A 21,479-nucleotide genomic window follows, 5' to 3' on the forward strand; every position below is an offset into this window, starting at 1 on the left:
AGCTCCTCACCCCCCACTGCTCCTCCGCCTGTGAAAGACAGGGCCCGTTCACGACACCACAACGCAACTAAGCAAAGACTAAGCAAAGAACGTCTCTCGTGCACCGAGTGAGTTGGAAGCGACCGCGCGTCTCTTATATAGGAGGCTCTGGGTGGTGAAGGGGGGGGGGGCGCTGGGCGGGGTCAAGGGAGGTTGGCGTGCGATGACGTCAGACGAGTCCGGGCTGTACCAACAGCGGCGGGGGTGTTTCAGCGAAAGTGAGAAAACGCGTCCAGAACCAAGCGGCTTTGCTCGCGCCGACCATGTCCATCCTGAACGCTTCGAACTTCAACGAAATTACGGCGCGATTGGTGTATCCCCCACGGTGCAGGGGAGCACAAAGCGGACGCGTCGTTTGGAGATTCGCGTCTTCACACAGACACATCCCACCCCCCCCCCCCTGTTTCGAAAGCGATAATGGTACGGCCATGTTGTGTGTGTGTGAGAGAGGAAAGTTCCTCTGACGTACATGCCCATATAAGGAGTCGTTGTCGTTCGGTGGTGATGGTGGGGTGGGGTGATGGGGGGGGGCTTTTCCGTATCCACAGCAAGTGGCGGTGACGTACAGGCGACGGGTCGTTCCTTCCGGCGGATTGTTGAAGCTGCTGCTCGCCGGAGAGGAAATGTTTTACTTCGCCACTCCGTGGTCTGTGGGCCCCCCCCTTACCCCCCCCCCGTGTCTCACAGCTCCTGTGTTGAGCCTCCATCATCATCAACATCATCGTCGTCTGTCTGTCTGGTTGACACGTGGTAAATTGGCCACACCTTGATAAATGAACACGCAGTCGTTTTATGTCTCGCCCCCGCGCGTAAAGTTAGTTTCGGTTTCAAATGCGAGGCGCGTTACAGCTCAAGTTTACACAACGGTGGTGGTGGGGGTGGTGTGGGGGACGCTTTAGTAAGAGACGCGGAGTGGCACTCGTGGAAGGATGTGTCGTGGTTAGAAGGAGAAGACGCTGGGCGCGGAATGGCACAGCCAGAGAAAGAGGACGAACGCCACGAGATCGCTGTTCATGGCGCCAGGAGGGTGGTGGAGTTGTCGCGCCGTGACCGCCGTGGAGAGGCTTTCATCTAGCAGTGGATAGACCACGGCTGGTAGTGATGATTGTGATTAGGGGGCCGAACATCAATGACATCACGGACCTAGGGGGGGGGGGGGTGGGGGGTTGAGAGATGTGACGTCACATCAAAATGCGCAACTTTAAATAAATATAGACAAACACGTTCAATTTATTTAAATAGACTTTTTAATAAATGTTTTCTCCTACAACATCAGAGTGCAGCGGCACATTAATACGCACTACAATGACAATAGTTTAAAGAGATTTGAAGCATGTTCTATTTGGGGGGGCAGAGCTTTGTGATGTCATATTTGAGGGGGGGGGGGGGTCTGACTTTTTGTGACGCCGTGTGACGAGGGGGATGGGGGTCATAAATCGTCCAAAATCGCGTGACGTCATTTATGGACGGCCCCTTACGTCACGTGGAGGCATCCATCCAGCATTGAATAGACACTGGCTGCTGCTGCTGATGATGAATGTGAAGGCGTAGTGGGAGTCCTTCATCCAGCAGTGGAGAGATTATGGCTGACCGTGATAGCAATGGGGGAGGCTCTCTGAGAATCCAGCAGTGAATAGATCATGGACCGTCATTCCTGCTGCTTGCTACTCGTGACGATTGCGTGGGGTGCTCATCCAGCAGTGGATATAGACCACGGCTGCTGCTGCTGATGATGATGACGACGACGATCGCTGTGTACAACTGAAGCAGAATGGTCCTCTGATGAATTATTCAGGACCCCCACCACCACGTGAACTCGCCCCGAAGTGAGTGACGTGGATCGGGCCGAGAGATCAAAAGGCCAAGCGAGTGAGTTGTCTCGCTGAGCTACGGACCTTTGCGAGCCCCGGTTCGATTCCCGCTCACGGCCACCACCAGTGAGGCTTATCTGAACCGGTCCTGGCCCTCTCCAAGGTCGACTCAGCCTCAAATGAGTACCCGGTTGCGGTGTGTTTAAACATCGCCACTGGGGAGACAAAGGCGGCGTGGTGCTGGTCACCCACCCCCTCGTGTGCCGTGCCAGCCTTCATAGGTGCTCGCTAACAGCACTTGCCCCAACAGTGTGTTAAGGCTATACGGGAGATCTTTGTCTAGAAATTAACACCATGGGCCGAAGGGCACAAGAATCACCACAAGAAGTTACGCCTTACATTCCTCACTCGGTGTTTTCCGGAACGCTGCTTGGCTGGATTTGAGTAGGGATTGTCGGCATTAGGCACTACGACTACTGCTAGAGGACAGGGCATATAATACACCTGTCCACAATCTGATATTATTATGGTACTCAATGAAACTACCCGTGGAATACTACGGGAAGGGGGAGTAGAGTTAAGGATGTTAACGATGTTAATGATGTATGGACAAAACTAAAACGAAGCGGGGAAAATTATTAGAAATACGAGGGAACGCGTGGACAAAGAATTGAACAACTGGAGCAGAGGGTTGGGAAAGACTAGGATGAAGATGGATCGCCGGGCAGGAATGGGAGCAGGGGGAGAATGGTGACCGGGCCAAGATTTTTGGGGACGGGAGGGGAGAGACGAGGAAGGAGGAACCGAGGGTGAGCTGCCCGGTTCGGCGTCTGTCTCAGCAGGGTTCACAGTGGGGTGGCCACACAGCGGTCGCGTGATTTACTCGAGGAATTGGCTGATTTTGGGTGCTGCGGTGGCGAGATGTTAACTACCTCGCGTGGTATACAGGAGGTCGTGGGTTCGATCCCGACCCTGACTCCTGCTGTATACAGTATTTGGAGTTTGCATGTCTTTGTCCCCGTAGTCGCGTGTATTTTTATCTGGGTCCTCCGGGTTTTCCCTACACATTTAGAAACGTGCATTTAGAGTCCTGTTTTTGGCTATAATTTGTGGCCAGGTCGCGTCTGAAAAAGAGCTATATAGCTCAGTGGGCTTTACCTGGTAAAAGAAATAAAAGTTTAATTTATAGCTTAGTTCATTAATTATGCGAGATGGATGTGGCGTGCGAAATTCATTCCCGGTAACAGCGTTCCGGACTCTACCAGCTGACATTAAACACTGACCACAAGACATTGCTTATACCTAAAGCCAGTCAGCCACGTGTAAACGACTAAAACACGAAGGCAATGCGATAACATTATCGACAATCATCAGCCAAGAATCTCTCCACTTCTGGACGAGGCTTTCCCCAATCCACCGCCATCTCTCAGTGTTCGCCACATGGAACGTTTCCAATCTCGCGCCTTCACACGAGCTGATTACATCGCTGCCATCTCCACGGTGTTCGTCATCTCGGGACGCGTTGCCCCCCACCTACCTTCCTGACTTTGGCTGCCACTCCGTCGTTTGGCTCGACCAGCGGCGCGCCATCCCTTCTAGTCATGACGTGGCCTGCCCGAGTCCGCTAAGTTTTCTTTGAAACAATGTTTGTTATTGTTTTGATTGATACTGCTTTGGCCGCGGTGCGTAAGCACGGGTAACGGGCAACGAACTCAACATGTTAGTAAATGCCACGAGTGTGTATGGTGCTGGTCACCTCCCCCCCAGCCCCTCGTGTGCCGTGCCAGCCTTCATAGGTGCTACTCCCTAACAGCCCTTGCCCCAAGTGTCTGTGAAGGCTATGTATGTACTGTTTGTGTGTCGAACTTCTTTCGCACCGTACGTAGCCAACCGTGTTAATCGGAGGTGCTATACGGGGGGATCTTTGTCTTCTTTTGTATATATTTAAAACAGGCAACATTTCCGACAATGATACTTCTTGCACAGCCCTCCCTTATTGAATGAAGAAGTGACATTTTCAGAAACGTCTCCTGCTAGCTATATGTATATTTTTGTCCTTGCCATTTAGGGCAGTGTTCTTGACAAACGCTTTGACTTAACTTTCTGAACGGCGCGCGCGTGATGCCACTGACATGCGCACGTTATCTGTCCGTGTTCCTCTTTCTGTTCGCGTGGCTCGCAGAAGCTCACCGACCGCTCTGTGCATCGTGTGCGTACTCACAGCTGTTGTTTCCCGTTTCTTTACCATTGTCCGAGTTTCGTTACCAGTCGACTCGGGCAAACGATGACGATAGCAAGCCAGAACTTGGAACCAATGTAAGTCGAGGTTACAATGTTTATGGTGATGGTGACGAGCACACAAAATAGCGTAAATGAACCCGAAAACCGACATTGCGGTCACACATCGTGAATTTAAATTCTGACGCAGCTCATCGCCCGTGCCAGATTCGATAAACATGGGTGGCCCGCTTTGTTGGAAGTCAACATAAAAATATATTTTAATACTTAAAAAAAACACGCTTTAATGAAATGTACTCGTAATGGCAGAACTCCACGACTCCAGGAAATGGCCCCGCAGCTTGCCACAACGTAAGGGCCAGTGGTGATTTACAGGCAACGTGAGTTGAGCGTGGGCAATTAGACCCGTAAAAAAGATTGTTTAAAAATATATATTTTATGTTTTATGATATAATATATTATTATCATCAGTATGAAATAAGTATACCAAGTTTGCAGTCGATACCACATTGGGAAGTGGGTAAAAATTGAGTTACAATATTTTTTTAAGGATACGACAACAGACAGCGTGAGTTACATAAAATCGTGTAAAAGGGGGTTTGTTTCGTAGAGAGACGAGGTCCTCTCGTGTTAATGTCCCTGCCATATCGCCGGTGGCGATTCTATAGAGGTTGTGTGGGTACCCGTGTCACCCCCCCCCACCCCCTAATGATTAGCAGTGCCCCCCCCCTCTCCACAACCCCCTTTGCGTGGCTTGTGGTGGCCGGAGATTGCACTCAAGTTCAAGAGTTTATAACGGTCGGTGCCGTGTACAAAACCGCACCATCACTTCCTTCCTTATGCCAGATGCCGCAGCAATAGTGCAGTCGAAAATCTCCCCCCCCCCCCCCATACGTAATATTTACGTGTTGTCTCGCTGAGTATCTTGTGTTTACTGGATCCTGCAATGATTGACAATACTTCACCACGCTGGTCAGTGGGTGCTGATTGAGTTGTTGGACTCAGCACCGGTTTAGATGTCGCTCGGCACTGATATTAACCGCCGCGTGGGTCGGGTGTCAAACTCAGGTTCTTTTGTGAAATGCGCTCACCACTGCGCCACCGCTCCACCCGGGTATGTTGCTAGTGTAATGATGATGATGGCCAGATGATGGTTGGCGGTCGAGACTAAGAACGGAGTGGTAGCCAGAGGAGGGAACGCACCCGAGCTTACAGCCGCAGTGGAGATGGAGTGATGAAATATATCCCTCTTCTTGGTTCTTTCGGTAAAGTCACGTAGATGGGAAATAATAAAATAATAAAAATAAAACATAATAAAATACAATTCTCACGACGTTTCGGCCACAACGCAAGCAGCCGTCCTTGCGTTGTGGCCGAAACGTCGTGAGAATTTACCGAAAGAACCAAGAAGATGAATCCCTGTAGTCACGAAAGCTTTAAATCGAAAAATAAATCCCTGTGCACGGATGATTACGTGGCAGAACCGTGGGACATTGGCAAACAACCGTGTTGGCAGCCCGATATCCAGCAGTGGATTGCCCTCCGATGATTATGATGCAGAATTTCACGAACCAGTTTTGGGATAACTTCATCTTTACCGAACTCGCACTTGACCACCGTGGTGAAGTATGATCAAGCAACCCACGCCAATGTTGCCCTCGACAAGGGATGCCTTAATCCAGCAGTGGATTAATCTTGGCTGATGACGAGGACGATGATGATTGTGAATAATGCTGCTGTAATTATTTGAACCGTGCCGAGTTAATATCGAGGTCCTCACAGCCCATCATCATCATCATCCTTCCTTCTCCAACCCTTACACCTCCGCGGTCGATAAAGTACCACTTCGTACAGGAAGTCAACAGTGTCCGTCGCGTATTGACGGCGGAACTGTGAACGTGAGCACGTGAGCTCTCGGCACGCCGCTTACATCACAGGCTACGCTCGATGTTGGCTCATTAGCGTTCTCCCTCTCTCTCCTGGCGTCTCTCGCCTCGAGGGGTGATTGTTCGGGACGGAGGGAGGGAAGGGTTTGGTGGGTTTTAACCAGTGCGAACGAGCTGCGGTCGGCTTGCGCGTGCCTGTGCGTGAGTGTGAGGGCGGTGTAGGGGTTTACAACAATGCTGCTCACCTCGTCCCGAGCGGCCCCTCCCCCCCTTCCCAACCCATCCCCTGCCTCCACTACCCTATCCCCTCCCTCCCCATCCCCTTCTTCACTTTCATCCGCCCACACACGTATCCCCCCCCCTCCGTCTGTGTTCATTCTTTACATCCGTCCGTTCTCCCGATATCCATGATTCCATTTCCTTCCATCACTTCTTCACCTCCATTCACTCACGCACGCTGTCCCAACGTACTCCCTCCTTGAACTCTCCCCACCTTCCCACACCCTACCTCCCTCTAGACTCCCTATTCTTCCTCTAACTCATCCCGACTCACTCTCCCCCCCCCTCGCCCTCCGTCCATTCATTGGTCACAGGGAAATTCGGATGATAATTACGATCCATATAAACAGCCAAGTCTCATCGACATCATCATCGTCAGCCATTGGCAATCCACCGCCCCCTCCCATCTCTTCCGAGACGCCGGGACTACCCCACTTAAACATTGGAGCCGCTACTGCTCACATCCGAGTATTCGGCTACTACCCACGAGGGCAGTGGCACCCGTTGGAAGGCTCGCCTAGGGCACCCTCCTTGCCCTTCCTACGACGCGAGCTCCTTGTACTGATAACACCTTAGCGCTCACTCTGTATCCCCCTCATCGCGAGGCGCCACGGTGGCGAGATGTTAACTACCTCGCGTGGTATACAGGAGGTCGTGGGTTCGATCCCGACTCTGGCGCCTGAATATTTGGAGTTTGCGTGTCTGTCTCCCCGTGGTCGCGTGCATTTCTCTCCGGGCCCTCCGCACCCCCCCACCCAACACACACATTTAGAATCAACGTGCATTCAGACAGAGTACATATTAAGCCGCTTTGTTGAGCTATAATTTGTTGCCCGGTCGTTTCTGCAAAATAGCTAAACAGCTCAAAGGGCCTTACCTGGTAAAATGAAACATAATTCAGTTGTCAGTGTACAGCACGAGTGGTGCTAACACCGCGATGTAAACACTTGCTCGGATCGTTGTGTCTTCAGAGCAGAAGGGCGCAGGGCTCACAAGGGATCACGGGTGTCTACAGATGGTTGTGATTGAGTGCGGTGTCAGCCAATCAAACACGAGTACGAGATAGGACGCCAACCAACTATCCAACTGAGAGTTACTCGCTTCACTAACCCTAACCAGACTAATCAACCAAACACTATCTCGACCTTTATACCTTACTACAGCATAGACGTCACGCGTACTACTCATACAACTAATCAACGAGCGAACAAGCCACTCGTATAAGCTGTGACCTTAGCCCGAACCAACTCTCCGTTCAATCACAAGGACCGTATTAGCTCTACTCCTAACCCTAACCAACTAAACGACGAGCCACGAGTAGCAGCAGCCCTCTCACTCACCACACCCTGCACCAAATCCGTTCAATACTTCTCGTGTCAACAGATTGTGTCCTGGGGGGTGGGGAGCGTGGTCAATGACGCGCCCCGCGCACTCTGCCCCCTACAGAGGCGTGACCTCTGGCCGAGAGGGAGACAGACGAATGTTTTCACTTCCAGTGGCTCCTCTCTCTTCCCGTGGCATCTCTTAATCCACTGTGGCTCCTTGCTCTCTGCTCTTCTCTTTCCCAGTGATTCATCTCTCTCCCAGTGATCCATCTCGTTCCCTGTAATTCGTCTCTGTTCTCCGTGAGTCGTTTCTCCCCGTGGCTCCTATCTCACCCTGCGTCTCCCCTCTCTCTCTGTGTCTCATCTCTCTCCCCGTGGCTCATCTCTCTCTCCCTGTGCCTCATCTCTCTCCCCGTGGCTCATCTCTCTCTGTGTCTCATCTCTCTCTCTGTGTCTCATCTCTCTCCCTGTGTCTCATCTCTCTCCCCGTGGCTCATCTCTCTCCCTGCGTCTCCTCTCTCTCTCCCCGTGGCTCATCTCTCTCCCCGTGGCTCCTCTCTCTCCCTTCGTCTTCTCTCTCTCCCCGTGGCTCATCTCTCTCCCTGTGTCTCATCTCTCTCCCTGTGGCTCCTGTCTCTCCCTGTGGCTCCTATCTCTCCCTGCGTCTCCCCTCTCTCTCTCTGTGTCTCATCTCTCTCCCCGTGGCTCATCTCTCTCTCCCTGTGCCTCATCTCTCTCCCCGTGGCTCATCTCTCTCTGTGTCTCATCTCTCTCTCTGTGTCTCATCTCTCTCCCTGTGTCTCATCTCTCTCCCCGTGGCTCATCTCTCTCCCTGCGTCTCCTCTCTCTCTCCCCGTGGCTCATCTCTCTCCCCGTGGCTCCTTTCTCTCCCCGTGGCTCCTCTCTCTCCCTTCGTCTTCTCGCTCTCCCCGTGGCTCATCTCTCTCCCTTTGTCTCATCTCTCTCCCTGTGGCTCCTGTCTCTCCCTGTGGCTCCTATCTCTCCCTGCGTCTCCCCTCTCTCTCTGTGTCTCATCTCTCTCCCCGTGGCTCATCTCTCTCTCCCTGTGCCTCATCTCTCTCCCCGTGGCTCATCTCTCTCTGTGTCTCATCTCTCTCTCTGTGTATCATCTCTCTCCCTGTGTCTCATCTCTCTCCCCGTGGCTCATCTCTCTCCCTGCGTCTCCTCTCTCTCTCCCCGTGGCTCATCTCTCTCCCCGTGGCTCCTTTCTCTCCCCGTGGCTCCTCTCTCTCCCTTCGTCTTCTCTCTCTCCCCGTGGCTCATCTCTTTCCCTGTGTCTCATCTCTCTCCCCGTGGCTCCTGTCTCTCCCCGTGGCTCCTCTCCTCTCACCCCGCACAGAGAGCCGCTTCCTCCTCTCGCTGCTCGACCGCGGCTCGACCGCGGCTCCCCACACCCCGGGCGCGCTGAGCGAGGGTCGACATGGCTTCTGCACCTGCGGAGATCGTCGTGGTGGGCTCATGCATGACGGATCTGGTGAGGTGCGGAAAGCCCTTTGCGCATGGCGAGGAGCCGCGTTTATTCCCTGTGCATTTTTTTGTTCCTCGCTTATTATGATGAGCGGTGTCATACACCGCCTGTGCTTTTTTTTCCCCATCGTGCGTGATTTGTGATGAGCAGTGTTGTGCCCTTGACTTTGTGCTGCCCAACGTGATGAGCTGTGTCGTCCTGTGTGTTTTGTTGCATTTGTAATCGCCATGAGATGTTTTTTGCGTTCTGTGCGATAGGCTGTGTTGTGATGCCCCCCTCCCCCTGTACTTTGTGTTCCACGTTGCGACTGTGATTAGATGCGTTTAGTGCCCTGCGATTTGTAATATGTTCTGATGAGGTGTGAAATATCAAACAAATTAAGGCTGCCTCTCCCTTACCTCTAGACCAGTGGTTCTTCTTAACCTGGGGTGCACGCACCCCTTGGGGGTGCGAGATGTTCTTTCTGGGGGTGCGAGACGTCGTCAGATTTTTTTTCGAAGGTAAATAATCGAAAAGACAAATTAAGCACGGGGCCCGTTAGACCCAACCACTTTGTTTTATCAAACCGATGTGTGTATTAACATTATCATTTTTTAACGGTTGTGATCCAAAGTGGGTACAGGCTGCAGCAAAGGGTTTACAAACCACTGCTCTCGATCGAGATTGACCGTGTTCACGGTGAGACGGACTTTGATTTACTTATCGTTTTAACCGATGACCCTGCACGACATCACACGACCAGACGTTTTTTTTTATTTTTTTGAAAACTAACGAGCGACAAATCAACACGTTCGTCAATGACACGTGCCATGAAGAAGGGGCCATTGCCCGAATCGTCACCTATTATAGATCTTTTACATAAAAGGCCACAATGTCATTGACAATTGTGTTGAGTGTTTTTTTGGTCTTCGTGTCAGTGCTGTGCGTTGAGGAGCTGTGTTATGCCCTGTGCCTTACGCGCGATGAACTCTGCACTCAACTTTGCTGGTCGCTGTGTGATTGGCCTGGCCGGGTCATGTGGGGGCTGTGCCTGCCTGTGAATCAAGGCCGTATGCTCAATATATCGCTATAAAATAGATTCATGTGTATATGATTGTGGTTCGGGTTGTACTTTATTAATCCCTAATCTCTGACATTATATACAATGAAACAAGAAAAGGTAAAAAAATAGCAAAAACAGAGCAATGTAATACTATACACTATTAGACATTATTGTAAAAAAATTATAAAAAGTCCATCCTATGTGTTAGTGATTTTTAAAATAGTTTAGGCAGGAAATGAGTTTTCATATTGAGATTTTTTTCTGGGGGGGGGGGGGGGGGAACCCAGACCCCCTGGAAGATTTGGTCCCCCCCCCAATGTTGACTCCATGGCTACGGCCTTGCTGTGAGCCAGTGCTTTTGGGGTCAAGGGTTGGCGAATCACCGAGAGATTTGTCTTGAACTTCCGAACCAAATAAGCCACGATTTGGCCAGGACAACTGCAGTACAGCAAGTGGGTTTATGAGCCAATTTTATAAGAATCTTTGTGTCATCATCCTCTTAGATGAATGGGTTTCTTTTAATCCCACATGACAATTGGCTCAACATTCCATTGTGGCAGGACCCTCCAGAAAAAAAAACAGTATTGAGACTCGATAATGCCTCAATGGATACATAAATAACACTGTAAATGTGATTGAAGATTATTGACCAAACATCTGTAATCACAGTTTCCTGGTTCCTTGTGTTATGTTCTTTAGTAAAATTATCTTTTTCTTGGTTCTTTCGGTAAAGTCACGTAGAAGGGAAATAATAAAATAAAAAAAATATAACATAATAAAATAATTCTCACGACGTTTTGGCTACAACGCAAGCAGCTGCTTGCGTTGTAGCCGAAACGTCGTGTATTATTATGTTTTATTTTTATTATTTTATTATTTCCCTTCTACGTGACTTTACCAAAAGAACCAAGAAGATGAATCCCTGCAGTCACGAAAGCTTTAAATCTAAATAAAAATGTTTTGTCGAGACCTTCGTTATAACCCCACTTGTTGACACCACACTCTATAGACACGCTGTGCCCTTCTGCTTTGAACACCCAACGATCCCATGCAAACCCCACGCCCCTTCTGCTGCCCCTTGCCCAGCTACGCCCCGCGGCTGCCGCGGGTCGGGGAGACGGTTCACGGACACCGCTTCGCCGTGGGCTTCGGGGGCAAGGGCGCCAACCAGTGCGTGCAGGCCGCACGGCTCGGCGCCAGCACGGCCATGGTGGCCAAGGTACAGGGCCGCACGCCCACGAGGTCACCAGCGGTTCACTCTGTTCTGCCAATGCGGCGCTGCGGTGGCGAGATGTTCACTACCTCGCCTGGTGTGCAGGAGGTCGCGGGTTTGATCCCGACCCCTGACGCCTGCTGTATATTTGGAGTTTGAGTGTCTCTCTCTCTCTCCCCGTGGTGGTCGCGTGGATTTTTCTCCGGGGTCTCCGGATTTACCCTCCACATTTAAAATCAACATGCGTTTCAAGTATTTGGCTGCTGTACACTTACACACGATGAGACACTTCGTAAGAGCTATCATTTGCTGCCAGGTCGCTTCTGAAAAGGAGTTGCATAGCTCAGTTGACCTTACCTGGCAAAATAAACATTGTTTGATGGTTTAGTTTAGAAATAAAATAAAATAAATCACGACGTTTCGAACGCAACACAAGCGTTCGTCTTCAGGTGAAAATCGTGATAGCTGCGATGTCTGCTGCGAGCAGCAGACGACTTTCACCTGAAGACGAACACTTGTGTTGCGTTCGAAACGTCGTGATTTATTTTATTTCTGCCTACGTGACTTTACCGAAAGAACCAAAGAGTATGGATTCCTGCAGTCACGAAAGCTTCAAATCAAGATTGGTTTATCTTCTTGGTTCTTTCGGTAAAATCACGTAGAAGGGAAATAATAAAATAATAAAAATAAAACATAATAAAATACAATTCTCACGACGTTTCGGCCACAACGCAAGCAGCCGTCCTCAGGTGATAGCCCTGCAGTCACAAAAGCTTTAAATCGGAATTTAAGATTGGTTTAGTTGAGATTAGATGAATGCGAGCGTGGCCCTCGGTCGTGCCACGTGTTGAGCCTCTCCTCTGTCTCTGGAGCTGCTGCCACACACTGCTGGCAGGTGTCGTCGGCAGGAAGCGATGAATCCCACCTGGTCACCACCTGGAGTCACACCACCCGTACCACCGCAGACAAAACCAAGACGTGTTTCTCAAGTCGGCGCTCGGTCTGTTATCGAAACAACATTGTGCACTGCGCTACCCGCAATAAAGTTCAACGCAATGCCAGCACCACTTCTGGGCACAAATCGATTGCTGCCACCAGACCACAGATGCTAATTCTCGAGACAGGTGGCAACCATAGTGCCACTGTTGTTGTCTCCTGTCTCTTTCATCTCGGCTAAAGTGTTGAACCCCGGGACAAAGTGGCTTGGGGAGGCCTTCATCCAGCAGTGGATTGACCATGGCAGATGATGATGATGATGTAGATTTGGTAGTGGCTGCAAGGTTCACATCAACTATTGACATTTGCCGTAATAATAATAACGAAGCATTGATTTGTTGAATTAAGCCGATTCTTAGGCCCACGATACACGCATCGAAGTGTGTGTGTGAGACTCAATTATTATCAAATTGTACATAATAGATGTGAATGCTGCAATATGGTCAAACCCTCATGAATTGGCACGGAGTGTGGAGGCCGTCATCCTGCCGTCAATTGACAAAAGGCTGCAGACTAAAGCTAAACATACAAGCCCTGTAGTCTTCTCCCTGTTACATAACTTGAAATGTAAATATTACAACTGTACCTTGCTCTGTCACCTTCCAATATGCCTGAAAAATGTTACTTGCGCAACGCGCATTTCCCAAGAGCGGTTGCGGAGCGCGGTTGCCAAGGGCCCTGGTGCAAGGACTTAAAAGGGGCTCCCTGTTCAACTTTGCGTAGCCCCGGCACCAACAAGCCCCCCCCCCCAGACCCACGGGGAGCCCCGGTGCAATTGCACCGCGTGCACACTCGGTAGTTGCGCGACTGCCCAAGCCAGGAGTCAAGGGATGATCCAGGAGTCAGGGCCAAGCAGGGAGTCAGGAGCTGAGCCAGAAGTCAGGAGCTGAGCCAGGAGTCAAGGGATGATCCAGGAGTCAAGGGATGATCCAGGAGTCAGGGCCAAGCAGGGAGTCAGGAGCTGAGCCAGAAGTCAGGAGCTGAGCCAGTAGTTGGGGCCGAGCCAGCTCACGTCCTCTCTCTCTCCCCCCACCCACCCCTCTCCTGCCTCGTCCTCTTTTCCACTCCACCCTGCGGCGCGCAGGTCGGAAAGGACACATTCGGAGACAACTACATTCAGAATTTCAAGGATAACGGAGTGAACATAGGTGTGTGAAGACCCGGTGGTGCCATAGCGTGGACGGCGTGGGTCCCAGTGCGAGGAATGAAATGGGGGGAGGGGGGGGGGGGGCGGCGGGATCCCCACCTACACGATTCCTTCCGCACTATTCGTAGCCACGCACCTGGTCTACTCTGGCCCATGGCTCCCGGTGCAATTGCACCGCCTCCGCACTCTCGCTGACACTGCAAAAGCCAAGGGTTCTGGCAGCGGGGAGCAAGTGATGTGTCGAGGTGTGGTGGCATCAACGCAATACTTTGTGTTGATTTCTTGGGTGTGTGTGATTGTGCAATTGTGGGGAGCGGTGGTGTAGCGGTTAGCGCGCCGCGCTGTGAACCCGGCGATCCGGGTTCGATTCCCCGCTCACGGCCAACACCAAGTGACGATTATCTCAACCGGTCTTGGGCCTCACCTAGGTCGACTCATCCTCAAATGAGTACCTGGTGCGGTGTGTAAACATCGGCACTGGGGAGACAAAGGTGGTCTGGTGTGATGCTGGCCACCCACCCCCTCGTGTGCCGTGCCGGCCTTCATAGGTGCTCGCTAACAGCACTTGCCCTAACAGTCTGTTACAGGCTATATAGGGGATATTTGTCTTTTGTGCACACTGCGCTACGAACCCGGCTAACCGAGTTTGATTCCTGCTCATGGCTAGGTATCAATATCAGAGACAAATATCTGAATCGGTGCTGGGCCTCCTCTATGTCGACTCAGCCATCAATGACTACCTGGTGTGGTGTATAAACACCACCATTTAAATGGCAAAGGTGGTCGGGCGTGGTGCTGGCTACCTAGCCCCTCGTGTGCCGTGTCTGCCTTCATAGTTACTCGTGTAAAGCACTTGAACCAAAAGCCTGTTGAAGACTACATGGGGGATATTTGCCTTTGTGTGTAGAGTGATGGCGCAGTTGTTTGCTTTCTGCCCTACATACATACCCGAGGTTCAATTCCCGTGCGTGGCTATGCTATCTGAAGGCTTTAACTTTTGGCCTCCCCTAGGTCGACTCAGCCTTAAATAAGTACTTGTTAAACAGCGCTGCGGAGGCAGGAGGTCGACCGTGCGTGGTGCCATTGGCCACGCCAGCCCCTCATGTGCACCCTGCCAACCTTGACCCTCTCCCGTTCTGCGAGTGGCAGAATTTCAGAACACGCAAGCGGTTCAGCGTCAATTTTAAATCAGAGTCGTAGTATCGCCATCGTTTTTAAAGACATTGTACTCACCACTGATTACCATAGCAACACGACCAATCTCTGTATTGGCTGTCGCCAAACCGTGCCCCACGCTCTCCTGGCATGGCCTTGTGGGAGCCTCGGTATGTCTATCCGACCTGAAGACGTACTGATAAAGTAAAATATATATATAATCCGTTCTGATGACGTACACGTACGTAATAATTTCCGATGACGTACATCACAGCCGCTCGCCAACAGCACCGGCTCGCTGTGTAGTCTCCGTGGCTTCGCGTTGCTCAGCGGGAGGCTGTGTGTCTCTTCCTGTGTGCGGCGCGAGCACACAGATTACGTGGGGCAAGTTTCCGAGGCGGCCACCGGCGTGGCTCCCATCACGGTGGACGATGAAGGTGAGGTGCGCCCGCGTCGCCTCTCCGCAAGTGCCCGCAGGCTGCTTCCCATATATATACATAGATATAAAACTAAAAAGTGCCGGTGTTTGCGTCGCTGACAGATGTTCGCTGTTTCCGTTGCAATGCGTTTTAGAGCTTTTTGGAAAGTCGACAAAAAGTCGCGCAACCCGCGGCTCAGGAGCCGCACGTGGTTCTTCAAGAACTGCTTGGTGACGTCATTTGTTAAGGACCACCATCTCGTATTCGCATGCATTGCCGCTCTTGAAATATTGAGTTTTTTTTTAATCGAATTAGAAAAAATTTTGGGCCTGGTTTGCATCAGAGCTAGTTGGGCAAGTGCTAAAGACTGGTTGGCCAAACCCGACGGGAACGCCGGAGTTAATTCACGCGTCTCATCGTGCCGGCACGTTGAGCTTTCGCGTTATTTCGGGGGTGGCAGCCGAAGGAGGGGAAGGCGTCCAAGGAGGGGACATTCGTCCAAGGAGACGGAGCGATGAGATCGCCGCGCTTGCAGGTGCTCGTCGCTCTCCGTCGCATCGGCAGAACCGTGCCGGACGGCGACGGGAGACACGAATGCGCCAGCGGTGGATTGATCGTGGCAGACGATAATAAAAAAAACGAAGTCAGAAGTCGCCAAGGGGTTCCATGAAGTCTATTGAGGTAGAGTAGCGCCTGCCACCCTGCCCCTCTCCCTGCCTCTTGTTCAAATGTCCACGTGCCCCCCCCCCCTCGGCCGTCATTGCTGGGCAACATACGGTGAATTAATTTGCGTAATCAGATTTAGAAACCCAAATTACTGGACTAATTTGTAATTGAGATGCATGTTACCAGTTGGATTCCAATTACAAATTACAGCTGTAATGAAACTACATATTCTAATTACACGTGTAACTTGAACTTCTTTCGCACCATACGTCGCCAACCGTGCCAGTCGTAGGTGCGGGATACTCGGCTACCGATCACAAACCGCAATTTGTAATGGGGGCAACATATTTGGAATTTGGTGGGGGATACCGCCCGTCTCTGCGTCACGTGTCAGGGAGGAACGCGATCGTCATCGTGCCCGGAGCGAACCTGTCCCTGGGCCCCGAGGACGTTGCGCTCGCGCGGGCGGCCATCGCGGGCGCTCGCGTCGTGCTGGCGCAGCTCGAGGTGCGGCCCGAGACCACGGCGCAGGCGCTGCGCCTCGCCCGCCAGCACGGCGGTGAGCGGCGCCCGCACGTGCGCACCTCACCGGCACCTCGCCACAACTCACCGCACGTGTGCACCTCACCACACCTCGCCACAACTCACCGCACGTGCGCACCTCGCCACAACTCACCGCATGTGCGCACCTCACCGGCACCTCGCCACAACTCACCGCACGTGCACACCTCACCACAACTCACCGCACGGACGCACCTCACCGGCACCTCGCCACAACTCACCGCACGTGCGCACCTCACCACAACTCACCGCACGGACGCACCTCACCGGCACCTCGCCACAACTCACCGCACGTGCACACCTCACCACAACTCACCGCACGGACGCACCTCACCGGCACCTCGCCACAACTCACCGCACGGACCCACACCACGCCGCAACTCATCACGCGTACCTGGAAGGTGTCTGAGGTTCCTCATCAAAAGTAATGGAATTAAATACTTAAATGGCGTGCACTTTAGATGCTGCCCGTGTCTGCTGAGTCACTGCACAAGCCTACACCGCCCCGTGCATCATCGTGCATTCCTGCTCCTCCCTGTAACTCACGTCCCGTTTTGATGGATGAGGTTGGCGATGATGACCACCACCAACACCACAATTATTATTAACCTCACCATCATTAGCACTACCACCGTCATTCTAAGCACCATTACCAATGCCACAAAATACAAATATCACCGATATAACCTTAACATACTATTGGGGCAAGTGCTGTTCATTAGCACCTATGTTGGCCAGCACGACACACGAGAGGGTGGGTGGTTGGCACCACATCCGGCCACCTTATCGCCCCAGTGCTGATGTTTACACACTGCACAAGGTACTGAGTTGAGGCTGAGTGGACCTAGGAGAGGCCCAGGACCAGTTCGGATATTGGTCACAGGTGTTGATGGCCGTGAGCGGAAACCGAACCCGGGGTCGCCTGGTTCGTAGCACAGCGCACAGACCGCTGCGCCACCGCCACCACCACCACGCTCCAGGCGTTGTGGGACAATCACACACACACACACGCACGATGCGCGTTAGTGACTGGGAGAGTCGCGCGTGTGGCTGGGTGGGGCTGACGATGTTGCAATGTGCTGGACCGTCCGTCCCACTGTGACCTCACTCCGCTGTTCCGCCCCGCCGCTGCTGTCCGTGGTGCCGGCAGTGAGGACCATCCTGAACCCCGCGCCCGCCGTGCCGGACCTGGACCCGGAGCTCTACGAGCTGTCTGACATCTTCTGCCCAAACGAGACCGAGGTTTGTGACGCCCCCCACCCCCACCCACCCAACCCTTGAATAAGCATTGAGGCATTGCTGCTCATCTCCCGTTTACACCCCTGAGCCGGCGATGGAAATTTCACATTGCTATGGTGGCGGAGAGTCACTCCGTAGGAGAACCGCTGCTCACTTCCCCACAATGACCCCGGAGGAATGATGGGACAACTCCACCCCCAACCGGGATTTGAACTCTCCCAAACTATGGCTGAGCCACCTGCTCATTGGCGTGGGAATACACGGGGTAGCAAGGGACAGTGCCCCCCCCCCCCAACGTGTTTACTGCTTATGTATTTAATACTACTTCTTCTTGGTTCTTTCGGTAAAGTCACGTAGAAGGGAAATGATAAAATAATAAAAATAAAACGTAATAAAATAATTCTCACAGGTCTGTCTTTCCAACAGACCTGTTCTTCACCTGAGGACGGCTGCTTGCGTTGTGGCCAAAATGTCGTGAGAATTATTTTATTATGTTTTATTTGTATTATTTTATCATTTCCCTTCTACGTGACTTTACTGAAAGAACCAAGAAGATGAATCCCTGCAGTCACGAAAGCTTTAAATCGAAATTTAATACTACTTGTTTATATTCTGGTTGCTGAGTACAATCCAGAAGTCCTGTGACCGGCGCTTGGGGTCACTAATGAAATGACAAGACACGTGTCTTGATTTGGGCAAGGTTATGTACGTTGTCTGTGTGTTGAACTTCTTTCGCACCGTACGTAGCCAACCGTGCTAATTAGAGGTGCTAGGGAATATAGGAACTGGGGAATGTAGACAATTGGAGTGGTCAATTCACTGTTGAATGTAGGGCTCCCCAGTTCACCACAACTACTCACAATTATAAAAACTAATATCGGGCCGGTGTGGGGGTGCAGGCGAGGCTGCGTTGGCTGGGGCATGTAGCCCACATGCTCCGCCACCGCATGCCCAAACAGCTTTTGTTTGGCCTGATAGAGGGCGCTAAATGGACACGGCATGGGCTAGAGAGGAGATGAACTAATGCCGTACAGAAGGATGTGTAGCTGAGTGAACTTGCCGATGACCGGTATCAACGGTGTCAAAATCGGCCTCTGGGGAGGAGGCTCGTGAAGGATGCTACTGGCCAGTTGGAGGCAGTCGCCCTCCAACAACAGCAGAGAGTAAAAGAGCGATGCTCACAACACCGACCGAAGCGCCGGGCGGATAAATGCAAGTTGGCACAGTGGGGAGCACAGGTGGTGCATCTTCCATTCATCTCAAGTTAGTCAACCTATGGCGCCTGGGTGTCCTGTGACCTCCTGCCAGCAGCGAGCCTTCCACGCTTCACGTGGCCTCAACGTGCACCTACGCTGGCACGAACAACGTGGCGACGTCACCGCCACTTGGTGGCGAACGGCAGCTGTTGCTGCTGCTGTTGTTGGTGGGGGTAGCTGAAGCTGTTGCTTTTGTTGTTAGTGGGGGGCAGCCGGAGCCGCTGCTCGCTGCTGTGGTTGGTCGGGGCCAGTCGGAGCTGCTACTGTTGTTGTTGTTGTTGGTTGGGGGGCAGACGGACCTGCTGCTACTGTTGTTGTTGTTGGTGGTGGGGGGCAGACGGACCTGCTGCTACTGTTGTTGTTGTTGGTGGGGGGCAGACGGACCTGCTGCAACTGTTGTTGTTGTTGGTGGGGGGCAGACGGACCTGCTGCTGCTGTTGTTATTGTTGGTGGGGGGCAGACGGACCTGCTGCTGCTGTTGTTGTTGTTGGTGGGGGGCAGACGGACCTGCTGCTACTGCTGTTGTTGTTGTTGGTGGGGGGCAGACGGAGCTGCTGCTACTGTTGTTGTTGTTGGTTGGGGGGCAGACGGACCTGCTGCTACTGTTGTTGTTGTTGGTGGGGGGCAGCCGGACCTGCTGCTACTGTTGTTGTTGTTGGTGGGGGGCAGCCGGACCTGCTGCTACTGTTGTTGTTGGTGGTGGGGGGCAGACGGACCTGCTGCTACTGTTGTTGTTGGTGGTGGGGGGCAGACGGACCTGCTGTTACTGTTGTTGTTGGTGGTGGGGGGCAGACGGACCTGCTGCTACTGTTGTTGTTGTTGGTGGGGGGCAGCCGAACCTGCTGCTGCTACTGTTGTTGTTGTTGGTGGTGGGGGGCAACCGAACCTGCTGCTGTTGTTGTTGTTGGTGGGGGGTGGCAGGCAGAGCTGCTGACGGGCGTGGTGGTGAGCGGAGTGGAGGAGGCGGGCCGTGCCGCCACGCTGCTGCTCGAGCGAGGCTGCGGCGCCGTCGTCATCACGTTGGGGTGCCGTGGAGCGGTGGTCGCGAGTCGATCCGATCCATCTCCTCGCCATGTCCCCTCGCCCAGCGTCACCGCTGTGGACACCACGGTGAGCCGGATGCTGCTGTTGCTCGCACGCTCGCGCGCTCACTCTCACCCGTCTTTATCACTGCCACTGGATTTGGAGCGGTGGCGCAGTGGTTAGCGCACTGTGGTGCTAGCGTGGCGACCTGACTTCAATTCCCGCACACGATCAACAAGTGGCGAATGTTTGAATCGGTCCTGGGCCTCCCCCGAGTTCCGCTCAGCCTTAAATGTGTATCGGACGCGGTTGCTGGAAACACCTGCCTTATGTATGGTGCTGATCCATCCAAGCACTGTGCAGGCTCAACCCTGCTTAGCCCCTGAGATCTGAGGAGATCGGGAGAATTCCAGGCGATTTGGTCAGGGACCATTTAGATTGTAAATACAAAGAAAGAGACACGCGAATTGTTTGATGCTCCAGAGACCCCTGGCGTTAACTGCGACTGACTTTGTTTGACTCTCTCCTTCACATCTCCTCTTCCGCCACCCCACCATCATCATCCCCCTTCTCCCATCATCATCTCCATCATCATCATCATCCCCCGTCTCCCATCATCATCGTTACCATCATCATCATGATCCCCCTTTCTCCCATCATCATCATCATCGTCGCCGTCGCATCCCAGGGAGCCGGAGACAGCTTCGTGGGCTCGCTCGCGTTCTTCCAGGCGCGTCTCCCGGGCCTCCCGCTGGCGGAGGCGGCCCGGCGCGCGTGCCACATCGCGGCCGAGAGCGTGCGCTCGGCCGGCACGCAGAGCAGCTACCCGGGGCGCGCCGCCCTCCCCGTCGCGCTCTTCCAGGAGCAGTGACGGAAGCGGAGGAAGCTCTCCCAGGCCGGTCGCTCGCTCAGTCAACCGCCCGCCCGACTGCTCGATCCATCCACCGCACGCTCAACCGCCGCTTGCTCGCGCAAAGGGTGGATTGCGAGGATGGAAACATTATCCTGAGATTTGAGGAATAAATGTCAGGCGCAAAAGCTTGTTCTGGTGCTTTTGTGAATGTATCAACTAGAAGGGAAATAATAAAAATAAAACATAATAAAATAATCTAATATATAATTTATTCTTTTATTATTTCCCTTCTACGTGACTTTACCGAAAGAACCAAGAAGATGAATCCCTGCAGTCATGAAAGCTTTAAATCAAAATGTATCAACTGTTTTTGTTGACCTTCCCCCGCACCCCGGACGAGCACGGTTGGCTACGTACGGTGCGAAAGAAGTTCAACATGCATAGATACATTACAAGTAGGGTTGAAAGTGTCTGTGTGAGGTGGGGGGAGGTTTGCCATCACGTCACTCTCCGAACGATGGTTCGACATGAACAACGCTTTAGTTAGACGTGTCACTCATGAGTCACACTTCTTACCCATTATCAATGGTCTATCCACTGCTGGATGAATGCCTCTCTAAGCCGCCACCAACTCTATAGATCCTGTCATTGTAGCAATCCACGCAGCACCCACACACGAGCTCATTTCATCATCTTCTTGGTTCTTTCGGTAAAGTCACGTAGAAGGGAAATAATAAAATAATAAAAATAAAACATAATAAAATAATTCTCACGACGTTTCGGCCACAACGCAAGCAGCCGGCCTCAGGTGGAGAACAGGTCTGTCAAGAAGACAGAGTCAT

General features: G+C 52.4%; 1 protein-coding gene across 4 annotated transcripts; it reads left to right on the top strand.

Moving 5' to 3' along the window:
• Positions 1-579: 579 nt before the first annotated feature.
• RBKS (ribokinase) lies at positions 580-20,871 on the top strand. Of its 4 annotated transcripts, none has more exons than XM_061550083.1 (9): positions 580-685; positions 8,939-9,078; positions 11,196-11,328; positions 13,403-13,466; positions 14,995-15,057; positions 16,100-16,264; positions 17,417-17,508; positions 19,683-19,871; positions 20,473-20,871. In XM_061550083.1, the coding sequence occupies exons 2-9, from the start codon at positions 9,020-9,022 to the stop codon at positions 20,653-20,655; spliced, it is 948 nt and encodes a 315-aa protein (XP_061406067.1). In that variant the 5' UTR covers positions 580-685; positions 8,939-9,019; the 3' UTR covers positions 20,656-20,871. The 4 variants fall into 4 exon arrangements, with proteins under 4 accessions (XP_061406067.1, XP_061406069.1, XP_061406070.1 ...); XM_061550085.1 differs by lacking the exon at positions 580-685 and adding an exon at positions 4,108-4,166; XM_061550086.1 differs by lacking the exon at positions 580-685 and adding an exon at positions 4,869-4,886.
• The last annotated feature ends 608 nt before the right edge of the window (positions 20,872-21,479 follow it).

Source organism: Lethenteron reissneri, chromosome 11 (genome assembly GCF_015708825.2).
Source record: "Lethenteron reissneri isolate LAM-NWPU_2019-01 chromosome 11, ASM1570882v1, whole genome shotgun sequence".
Taxonomy (NCBI): Eukaryota; Metazoa; Chordata; class Hyperoartia; order Petromyzontiformes; family Petromyzontidae; genus Lethenteron; species Lethenteron reissneri.

Excerpts from the sequence above, each read along its gene's own strand:
- RBKS (XM_061550083.1), top strand. The coding sequence starts at position 9,020 with ATGGCTTCTGCACCTGCGGAGATCGTCGTGGTGGGCTCATGCATGACG. Across the intron at positions 11,329-13,402 it reads GCACGGCCATGGTGGCCAAG|GTCGGAAAGGACACATTCGG; the intron begins GTACAGGGCCGC and ends TGCGGCGCGCAG. Across the intron at positions 17,509-19,682 it reads TCTGCCCAAACGAGACCGAG|GCAGAGCTGCTGACGGGCGT; the intron begins GTTTGTGACGCC and ends GGGGGGTGGCAG.